Source organism: Carya illinoinensis, chromosome 5 (genome assembly GCF_018687715.1).
Source record: "Carya illinoinensis cultivar Pawnee chromosome 5, C.illinoinensisPawnee_v1, whole genome shotgun sequence".
Taxonomy (NCBI): domain Eukaryota; kingdom Viridiplantae; phylum Streptophyta; class Magnoliopsida; order Fagales; family Juglandaceae; genus Carya; species Carya illinoinensis.
The window spans coordinates 21,336,190-21,348,304 of NC_056756.1; the positions used below are offsets into that span (position 1 = coordinate 21,336,190).

General features: G+C 37.9%; 1 protein-coding gene across 1 annotated transcript; it reads right to left on the reverse strand.

The window, feature by feature from the left end:
• Nucleotides 1–2,814: 2,814 nt before the first annotated feature.
• On the reverse strand, nt 2,815–4,329 carry LOC122310195. The gene has a single exon (XM_043124073.1). The coding sequence runs from the start codon at nt 4,327–4,329 to the stop codon at nt 2,815–2,817; it is 1,515 nt and encodes a 504-aa protein (XP_042980007.1).
• Nucleotides 4,330–12,115: the final 7,786 nt, after the last annotated feature.

The window sequence follows — 12,115 nt, forward strand, 5'->3', positions numbered from 1 at the left end:
TTTCCATTTCCTACCCTCCAAACTCTTCCAGCCCTTATCAGATCCATCACTAACATCAAACTCCTCCAAATTTGAGAAGGACAGTAGCCTGCTTGTGCCTCCACCAATTTGCATGTCTTAAAGTATTTTTCCTTGAAAATTTGAGCCATTAAGGAGGAGGGTTCCTGTAAGATCCTCCACCCTTGCTTGGCAAGAAGGGCTCTATTGAAACAGTTAAGGTCTCGAAACCCCATGCCCCCCTGCCTTTTGCTGCACCAAGTTTGCTCCAGCTCTTCCAATGGATACCCCTGCCCTCCTTCTTGTGGTTCCACCAGAACTTTGCTATCATGGCTTCCATTTCTCTGAGGAGTCTTTTTGGTAGTTTAAATACGCTCATTGTATATGTAGGTATGGCCTGAAGAACACTCTTAATCATGACTTCCTTCCCTGCAGAAGATAGAAAGGAGGTCTTCCAACTGTTAATCCTTCTCCATAGCTTTTCTTTTAATCCTCTGAAAGTGTTATACTTGGATTTTCCAACCGTCGTGGGCAAACCCAAGTATTTGTTATAACTATCACAAATAACTCCTTCAGCTTGTTGGGAAATGCTCTCTTTCACTGCTGTGTTGGTATTTGAGCTAAAAAGGATGGATGTTTTCTGCCTGTTCAGGGTTTGTCCCAATGCCTCCTCATAGATTTTTAACAAATGAACAATGATGGACCATTCCTCTATCTTTGACCTGCAAAACATAACACAATCATCAGCAAACAAAAGGTGGCTGATTCTTCTTCCTCCCCTTGTGACTGCTACTCCCTTGATGAGGCCTCTAGCTTCAGCTTGATGCAGTAGCGTACTTAGGCCTTCTGCACACAAGAGGAAAAGGTAAGGGGATAGAGGATCCCCTTGTCTTAATCCTCTTGTTGGCCTAATAGTGTCCCCCGGTGCCCCATTCACCACTACTGAGTAAGTGACAGAATTCACACATGTCATGATTAGCCCCCTCCATTTGTCACTGAAGCCTAGTTTGGTGAGCATTGTTTGCAAAAAATTCCACTCCACTCTATCATAAGCCTTGGACATATCTAGCTTAACTGCCATGCTGCCTTCCCTTCCTTTTTGCCTTGTTTGCATAGTGTGGAGAAGCTCATACGCCACCATGATGTTGTCTGTGATTAACCTGCCAGGTAAGAAAGCACTTTGGTTCCAGGATATGATCTCTTGCAGCACTGATTTCAGCCTGTTAGCCAAGACTTTTGAGATAAGTTTATACCACACATTACAGAGGCTGATTGGCCTATAATCATTAACTGACTTGGGGGAGTTTGTCTTAGGGATAAGGGCTATGAGAGTGTGATTCAATCCTACGGGCATCTCACCAGTTCTGAGGAAGTCTAGGACTGCCTTGCCCACATCAGGGCCAACTATGTCCCAATGGTCTTGGAAGAAACCAGCACTGAATCCATCTGGCCCGGGTGACTTAAATGGTGACATTTGTTTGAGAGCAGTAGCTACCTCATCAGTAGAAAACTCTTTGTCCAAGAGTTCACTCATGCCCCTTGAGATTCTGTGTCCTACACCATTCAGGCAGTGTTGGATAGACCTGTCAGTGGGATTAGAGGATTGATAAACCTTAGTGAAATGAAGTTTGAACCCCGATGCCAATTCCTCCTTTGAACTTAACACTCTCCCTTCTCCATCTACTATCTTCTTTATAAGGTTCTTTTTTCTCCTTTGGTTTACACAGGCGTGATAGAATTTGGTATTCCTATCACCATGTGTTAACCAATGGACTTTGGCCCTTTGTTTCCATCTTGCATCTTCCTGGTCCAGTAGAAAGCCAACCTCATTTTGTAGTCTTTTGAGGTCACCCATATTATCTGCTCTCTCATCCTCTTGCAGCTGTTTGATCTCTTCTGTTTTCTGTTTTATGGCTGCCCATCTGTTCCTTCTCATGTCCCTGCTCCAAGACTGAAGCCTTTTGCTACATCTCTCTAACTTACTTTGTAACCAGCTGTTTTGCCTTAAAGTGTGGACTCCTCTTTGCCAAACTTCTGCAACTAAATCTTTACATCCTTCTTCCTTGTTCCAATTCATCTCATACTTGAAGTGGTGATAGAAAGGTGTCCTCTCCCCCCTTCCTCTTGAACATTCCAGTAGGATAGGCCTATGATCTGAGCATAAGGCCATCATGGTACTAACTTTAGCATCTGGAAATGCCTCCAACCATCTTTTATTGGCCAATCCCCTATCCAATCTCTCCTTTGTGAAGGTTTCATTCTCGTGTCTGTTACACCACGTGTATTTGTACCCCTCCCATCCTAGATAAAAAAGACAGCAATTTTCAACCACCTCTCTAAATAACCCTATTTGATTCTCTGATCTAATCCTTCCTCCCACCTTCTCATCATGAGATAGAATCTCATTGAAATCACCTATTATCCCCCACCCCATATTACTAGGATTAAATGATTGTAAAAGCTGCCATGCTTCCCTCCTTTTATTTGTTTCGGGATGACCATAAAAACAGGTAAGAACCCAGTTTAAATTACTTTCATCATTCTTCATTAACACGTTAATATGTCGTTGAGAGTAGTTGATCAATTCTAGCTGAACTTCTTGCTTCCACATAAGCATCAACCCACCACTCCTCCCTACTGCATCTACTGCCATGCAACACTCAAACTTGGCCCTTCTTGCTACCTTGGTAGCTCTTGCTTGGGACAACTTGGTTTCCATCAAGAAAACCAAGTCAGGATCTTTCTCCTTTGTTTGTAAACAAAGGCTATGAACTGTCCGGGGGTTCCCAAGCCCCCAACAGTTCCAACTGAGGATTTTCATGGCCTTCGGTGGGGCTGGTCACTAAACTCCACCGCTTTAGAAGTGACATTTCCATCACTTTTGTAGCACACAGTTTTACCTCGTCTTTTCCTTGCTGGTGCAACTTGGTCCTCTTCATTAGTCTCTGCTGGTCTCTTGGTCCCCGGTCGCAGACCTCCCTCCGTAGGAGTTGATCCCTGTCCTCTAGCATGGCGTTTCCACCTGCAACTCCCTTGGTTATAAGTCGCTACTCCTTCTGTTTGATTCGTTGCCAGTAACTGACTTTTGGACACATCCCTTTCCTTCGTCGGCCCTTCCCCTTCATCTTGTTTCTTCTCTTGGGTTTGTTTGTTGGGCCCGTTCTTAGTTTTAGATTTTTCCAAAGCCACTTTTGCCAAGCCCTTTGTATTTAAGCCCATCAATGCATCACTTGTTTCCTGCCCTGTATGATCCTCGTCCCCATGCATGTTTCCTTCACAGTGTAGACTCATGCCTACGCTCTGCATTGCCTCGTACTGTGTCCCATCAATCTCGTCCTCTGTAGAAGTCTTCTCTCCTTCTCCCGCCAAAATCTTTCGCCTCTTGTCCACTGTTACCGTTCCTCCTCCAATACCATGGTTCTCACTGCCACCGGACCACACTCTGTTTTGGTTCAAGGCTAAACCTTCAGCTTGTCTCCTACTCGCAGTGCTTCCCATAGAACCTTCTGCTTTGATGCCCCCGGCTTCCTTTACAGGATCCCGTTGTCCTTCCTCACGGCCGTTTGAGTTAGCATTTGAGGGAATAAGGATTGGCCGTCGTTTATAACTGTCCTCTGCCCTTAGCCACGAACCAAACTGAGAACTGGAACCCTGGTTTCCTTCTTCTTCATTCATGCAACCGTTTTCACCGTGTAGGATCCACCCGCAGCTGAAGCATATCTTTGGAAGTTTCTCGTACTTAAAACTCAGCCATACCTTTTTCCCATTTGCCATTATAGTTCTACCTCTAGCTATGGCCTTTTGTAGTTTTATTTCAACTCTCACCCTCAGACATTTGCCCCATCCTATCCCGTCCTCATCAACATCGACATCCAGCACCTCTCCTACCGATGCTTCGATTCGATGACCCCACTCTTCTGTCATAAAGCCTAATGGGAGATTGTGAACTTGTAACCAGAATGTTTCTTTATCGACATGCATATTCCTGGGTTGTAAGTCTCCATCATAAGGTAGAATCATAAATAGCATACTTGCAAATAGCCAGGGTTTACCATCTAAGATCCTCTGTCTATCAGCATGGTTAGCAAAAGTAATAACAAAAACGTTCTTTTCCACCTCCTGAAACACCGCTCGTTTGCTGATTCTCCAAATTTTCCCCATTGCATTAGCTATGACTTCCTTGCTAATAGCTCGATCCGAACATATCTTCCCGATAAGACTTCTATCACCCTTGCACTGTATCTCCTCTTCTCCTCCTTGAGGGAGCTCAATGACCACTTCCTCTTCCTTCGTAAGCCTTAGCTTATTCCACCTATCTTCAATTTCATCCATCACCCTTCACTTGAGACTCTCCTTGCCGAGGACTGGAACTCTCCTTAGAGAGAGACTATATTTTTATTACGTCTCTGGACTATTAAGTGTTTGGGTGGATTGAGTAATATCATATTCACAGAACTGCTTGAATTTGTAAATGAGTTGCTCCCACCACGAGCATCATTGCCTAAAAATACGTACGAGGCAAAGAAGTACATGAATGAATTAGGTATTGGATATGAGAAGATCTTAGTATGTCCCAATGGTTGTATGTTATTTTGGAAGGACAATGGGAATATGGAAACATGCGTGGTATGCAAAGCGTCAAAGTGGAAGCAAAAAGAATCTATGGATGATAGGTCTAAAAAAGGTAACAGAAGTTCAGCGAAAATATCACGGTGGTTTCCATTAAAAACTAGGTTGCAAAAGCTTTTTATGTCATCGAAGACTTCTTCGCAAATGAAATGGCATGCTATAAGCCATAATAATGATGGGGTACTAAGGCATTCAGCAGATGGCATGGCTTGGACGACGTTTGATTCACAACATGATGATTTTACCTCTGACCCCTGCAATGTTAGGCTTGGTTTATCTGCAGATGGCTTTAATCCTTTTGGTAACATGAGCATTTCATATAGTATCTGGCCGGTTATGTTGGTACCTTACAATTTACCACCTTGGATGTGCCTGAAATGATCAAGTTTCATGCTATTGTTGATTACACCATGACCATTATCACCTTCAATGAATATAGATGTATACTTAGAGCCTCTAATATCATAATTAAAGGAATTATGGGAGGTTGGAGCATCAACCTATGATGTTTGCTCTAGAGAGATCTTTACAATGCGCGCAGCTTTAATATGGATGATAAATGATTTTACTGCGTATGGTGATTTTACATTTAGCATGTCCTTGTTGTATGGGTAACACATGATCTATATGGCTGAAACATGGAAAAGAGTTTTCCTATGTGGGGCATAGACGATTCTTGCCAAGTGATCATAGGTGGATAATGATGGCAAAAACAATTGATGGTACACGAGAAATTGACATTCATGTACTATGCCAACACTTGATGAAATTTTGGAACAATTAGATTATTTAAATTGCAATGATAGAACAAATCATAAAAGAAAAAGAGTTGTGGGGTCGACTAATGTTAAGGAACACTCATGGAAGAAACGTAGTATTTTCTTTAGTTTACCTTACTGAAAAGATAATTTATTGCATCATAATCTTGATGTGATGCACATTGAAAAAAATGCAGTGGATAATATTGTAGGCGCATTGTTAAATATTGATACAAAATCAAAAAATAGCATAAAGGCACGCCTTGACTTACAAGAAATGGGCTTGAGACCACAACTCCATCTGGTTATAACAGCTGCAAACAAGACATATTTACCTCTAGCTATTTTCACAATGAGTAATAAAGAGAAAGAAGACTTGTTAAAGGTTATGCAAAATGTAAAAGTACTAGACGGTTATTCTTCAAATGTTTCACGTTGTGACAAGCTTTAACACTGTACTATAGTGGGCATGAAGAGTCATGATTGCCATATACTGATGCAACAGTTTCTGCCAATTGCATTTGTGTGTCATTACCTAAGAAGGTAATAGAACCATTAATCAAGCTATCTAGATTCTTCAGGGAATTTGTTCCAAAAAGTTGCAGCTTGAAGATTTGGATCGATTGAAATCTAGAATACCTTACATATTGTGCCATTAGAAATGATATTTCCACCATTATTTTTCACGGTTTTGGTACACTTGACTATACATTTAGTTGCAGAATGTAAGCTTGGAGGACGCGTTCATTATCGATGGATGTATCCCGTTGAAATGTATGCTATAGTTATTGAATTAAAAACACATAGATCTATTAAAGTAAGAACACATTTTTTTAAAAATAGTAAAATTCATCTAATGATTTATGTGGAAAGTACCTACACACAGACTTAAGTTTTATGTGCGTAACAAAGTTGCGCCAGAAGGTTCCATTGGTAAAGGATATTTGTTGGAGGAATTATTGACGTTTTGTTCTCGTTATTTAGAATCCGCTCAAATGATTTTCAATAGACCATCTAAAAACCCAGATGATTCTAAAGGGAAAGTTGTTGATGTTCGCCTCCATTTTACGTTGTGGACCCAAGCACATCGCTATATCTCTTCAACTCTGACGATTTCACTCAATTCTGCATGTGAGTTGCAATGCTTAATACGTACGAATTAAATTATATTTCATTTATATTTGTGTAATTAGAATAGATATTTGTGATATCGTGAACATATCTAGGATGCACTTGGAAATAATGAGGAATACAGTTGATGGGAATCATTTATCGAATGACGAACTACAGAAGAGGCATTAAGACCGACCAATTTTGTAATTGGTTCCAAGACTATGTACGGATTACACCCCATTCAATATTGTATCACAATATTTATTATGCCTCTATAGCTAGTTTTCCTCATTTTAATCAATGCTAATAATCCAACCTTTCAGGTAATGAAAATGGAGGACAATGGAAGAAGTGAATTGGGCCATAAAGTCATAATGCATTCTAAAGGTCCCATGCATTCTAAAGGTCCCATGCAAGTTGCCAAAGAATTCAAGCAAATAGTCATTAATGGTAATAAATTTCGCACTAGGAATCATAAAAATGGGAAGAAAACTTAGAATTGTGGTGTTAGTGTGTGTATTGATCAAGATAGCCTTGCTTGGTATGGCCAATTAACATGCATAATTGAGGTTATGTATTATGATGGGTCCCAATATGTGTTATTCAATATGATTGGGCAGACGTTATTCAGGGTAGAGGTTTCAAGGAGGACGAGTTTGGCTTTGCTCTTGTAAATTTTTCTCATCTAGTACACACTGGTAGTCGGATAACTGATGATCCGTTTGTTTTATCTTCCCAAGTATCTCAAGTATTTTATGTGGCAAATGAAATATGCCCCAATTAGGTTGTGGTCGTTAAGACAAAACCAAGAGACGTGTATGACACTGCTGAAGAGGAAGTGATTGATGACGATGAGGATGAATATTTAGTCAACAAATATTGTATTAACACTTCCAACCATGAAGCTATTGAACCTGGTATTGACGATGTTGTGTGGACGCGAAATGACATAGATGGAATGACAATCAAAACTTCTCAATAGTGTTGAGTAAGAAATATATATTTAGACTATTTAACATGATATCCCTTATCACATAAATCTATCTCATATCATGCTCCAAATATTATTATTTCTATTGATTTGCATATATGTAAATTTGTTTTTGTATAGGTATAATGGGTCCAAAAAAGAAGGCAAAGACTACCATACCACAGTTGTGAAGACAATCTACAAGACTATAAGCTGTCCATAGTGAGCCACAATTTGATAGGGCGACCCATTCATTACCCTCTATCGATGGGCCACCCCTTTTCGTTGATAGGATGGTGGAGTCATCACCTTCTATAGATTGTCCTTCACAGTCATCATTATCTTCACAGCAAGGGACCTAACCTTCTACATCGATTCAAATGGGAGGCCAACTATCCACACATACGGAGATGAGTAGAGAGACCGAGCCATGCACATCTATACCAATAGCACCTAGTTTGGAAGCAGAAAATGTTGACTTGTATTCTAACATTGGAGATCGCTTTGTCGTTGTCGTCGGTATGTTTTTATTTTTCTTACTTATTATTTATTTTACTATGAATGCAGATTTACAAAATACTAACAATGTAACTAAATCCATTTTTGCGGATAGTAATGGAGATCGAGTAAAGAGACTATTGCACTCGATTCATGACATTTGGCATCTTTCAGAAGGGGGTGAATTGAAATGAAGCTCAATAATCTTTGTCAATCCATCAAAAAACAAGACACAAAGGTGGTAAGGTTTGGTGGTCTAATAGTGAGAAATAATATGTTGGTTCCAATAATTTATAAAGATTGGAGGTCGGTGTCTAAAACCATAAAGGAGGAAGCGTGGGGTCTTATAAATGTATAATTTTGCATATTAAAACATTAATTAAATAGGTATATTTTGAAAATTTTAGCTACTCACTCACTTGTGTAAATTTATTTTGACTGTAGGGCAAGTTTAAAGTTCTTGATGATACATTGGATGTATTAAAAAAATGGATACTAAAGGACTTGTGGAAGAAATAGAAAGACTACAAGCATGAATTGAAGAAAAAGTTACTTAATGAAAAAGACACTTCTGCAGCACAAGTTGGAGCAAGGGCAAGTCCCGATATGGTGGACTTAGAGCAACTAGCAGAGTTGGCCACTCTTTGATTCGATCTAGAATATATTGTAACAAAGTACGTATTTCTATTATAGATTTATAAAGTCAACCAACTAATTATTTTAATTATAATTCTCATAATATTTGTGATGTTGTAGTCAAAATGTAATAAAAACAAGGAGTGTCATAAGAAGCAGGTGGTTGTTCACAGTGGAGGATCAAAAAGTTTAGCAAGATATCCCATGATGTGGTATTTATTTAATTAATATTGAATTATTATTGAATATTTATTAGTTCTTTGTTTTCGATATATGTGTTTAATCTAAACTATTCGATGCAGAAAAAATCAATCGGGGCAATGCTAAGTCAAGCTGAGTTGTTTGTCAAGACTTATAAGAAAAAAGATGACACATACTACAATGATGACACGAGGAAGAAAGTGGTATGTTTATTTTCAAATTTATTACTTTTTAATTTTAAAGGATTTATAAGATGAAGAATAATGTGTATTTTTTATTATTTATTACAAGTTGAGATGGTGGAACTTTTAACACTGGACACAAATCCTATAGAAATGGGGTCTAGAGGAACCATGACTTGGGCATCAGATGATGTTTATTTGAAAGTTATGGGCCCAGAATGGTCTGGACGTGTGTGTGGTTTGGGGTTTGGGCAAACCCCTACAAGGCAAACTTGTCAACATTCACTTCCGACTTTAAACCAAGAAGATGGTATATCAAAGGAAAAGTTTGAGAAAATGTGGAATGAATTAATTGAATTGAGGAACTTAGTAAACACATTCGTGCATGCACAGATGAGCACCCCGCATATATTTAGTTAATGTCAATCAACCTTATTTTAAAATTTTTAGGCCCTCATTTGAATTTATATTCAGGCTTCGGGACAAAATCAAAAAAAGAATGAAGAGGAAGAGAAAGATGAAGAAGAGGCAAATGTTGAAGAGGAAGGAGATCAAGAGGAAGTTGAAGAAGAGGAAAAGAACGATAAGGATGATGATTTAGGGTCGAGATTATAAGTGAGACTATATTTATGGTATTTGCCATATATCTACGTTTGTTCTATTTAATGGTATTTGCAACTTTCCTTAATTAAGACTATATTTATGGTTATGCCATATATCGACGTTTACTCTGTTTTGCTAAGTTGGAACTAGGACGGATTATAAAAGGAGAAGTGCTGGATTATGCATTAGTTTTACTACTCTTTTTGTAAGTTGTGAATCTTAGTATGATGTTTAACATATTTTTTCATAAAGTTCATAAGCACCACATTCTTTTTTAAAAAGGAATAAATATGAGATCCATATTAAAAGATTAAATTTTTAATAATAGACACTATTTTTTTTAAAGGAATATTTATTGTATGACACTTGCACAATTTTTAAAAAGAAACAATACTTACGTTAATGTAGTGTACATTACTTATTAAATATTGAAGGAAAGAAAATGAATAGCATCGCATTAAGATCTCGACGCGTGAACTCTCTTATATAGTTCTATTGAACCTCCTTCTCTCCAGAACTAGAATGCGATATATGGAATTTACCGGTAGGGCATCCCAGAAATTCAACTAAGATTTTGGGGGTATTTTCGTATCATTTAAATAAGTTTTTATTATTATTTATTTTACTACCAATAAATTTATGATAGCCTTCACCGCTGAAGCTATATATTATTTTCGGTGTAACAATATATACACCGGTGCATTTATCAATTACTGAAAATTTGTAAATGCCACTAATGCTATATAATTATTACTGGCGTAACAATATAAACGCTGGAAAACTACTTATTTACCTGCGTAAAATTAATCAATAGCCGGCATTTGTTCAAACGATATAAATACCGAAAAACTTAACTTTACCGGCACAAACTTTAACAATTGTCAGCGTTTTGTGGAACGCTGAAGACACTATATATTATCATCGACGCAATATTATAAACATTGAAAAATACGGTTAATATAACAGCGTAAAATTAATAAATTATTGGTATTTGTTTAAATGCCACCAAAAATATATATTATTACCAGCATAACATTATAAATGCTAGAAAACTATTAATTTCCCACAAAAACTATATATTATTATCCGCATAAAAATTTAAATGCGAGGAATCTCAATACTTTACCGACGGAAACATTAAGCATTAGCAAAAATATATATCTACCGATGCATAAACAAACGCCGCGCATATAAATGCTGCCAATTTTGTGTTTTTTTGTAGTGGCCATTTTCTTTTCACTCTCCTTTTTCTTTTCACACTTTTTTTTTTCTTTCACTCTCTTTTTCAACATCTTTTGTTGAACTCTCGGCCTCACAATTGGTTTTCAACTCATTCTCTCTTTTTCTTGATGTTTCTGCCTCACCCTCATTTTTTTCTCTCATCTCTCTCTCTCTCTCTCTCTCTCTCTCTCTCTCTCTCTCTCCCCCTTTTCGGTCTCACTATTTCTTTCTTCTTCAATCTCACTCCCACTTTTTATTTTTCTCTCAACCTCACTTTTACTCTTTCTTTTTTGATCACTCTCATTTTCATTCTTTTTTTTTTATGACTCTCATTTTCACTCTTTCATTTTTTATTAACCTTACTTTTCAGATTCAATTGGTCCTCATTGACTTGTATTGGAATTAAAGAAGCAAGTTTGATTATTTTTTCATCATTTTCAAAACTATACATGTTCTTGAATCCATCATGAATCACTCTCTTATCGCACTGCCACAGCCTCCCCAACAAAATATAGCTAGCATGCATAGGCACTATATCACAAACCACCACATCCTTGTATTTTCCAATTGAAAAAGAAACTAGTGCTTGCATATTTACCCTAACCTCCCCATAATTGATAGGCCCCAAGGTGGACCGAGCCTTAAAGATCCTTTACAAATTCCAGGTGGGACAATCACAAGATTGAGAGCTAGGAAGAGAAATGAAGCAATGCCAAGATTGGTGCAATCCACTTAGGACATGTCTAGCAAGAGCCCAACATTCAAGATGGGCTTAAACGAAGGAAATCCAGTTTCATTCATGTGATACAACAAGCTATGGAAGACATGACTTGGACCCATTGTTATTGAAGGCCTTGGACTTGTTTATTTCATTAAAAGAGCTTATTTTATTACTCATAGAAATTAATCTAGAATAATTGGGCTTGAGGGATGTCCAGCCCACACATATCTTATTTCTAATGAATTAGGATTTTTGAGAAGGCCTTGTATTTTGGCCAATGGCTTATTTGAAAAGTTATTATTTTATTTGAACAAGTTTTAGAAGTTACTGTAGCACAACATTGTTCAACAGGTCTAGGTTCTTCCATCCATAGACTTGAGTTTGGCTTTCTTGGGTGAGTTTTCAAATTGATTGTAGGTTCAAGGGATTCCAATTCCATGGGTTCACATCAATAATCATTTAACCACTGCAACTTGTATGGTCTAGGGTGTTTCAAGGTAGGTAAATTCAATTTCTCAACAAACGTACTGCTAACCACATTAGTAGAACACGCTCCATTAATGATCATACTACATACCTTGTTGTC

Bases quoted from the DNA above. Each gene is read 5' to 3' on its own strand.
- LOC122310195 (XM_043124073.1), bottom strand. From the start codon at position 4,329: ATGGATGAAATTGAAGATAGGTGGAATAAGCTAAGGCTTACGAAGGAA.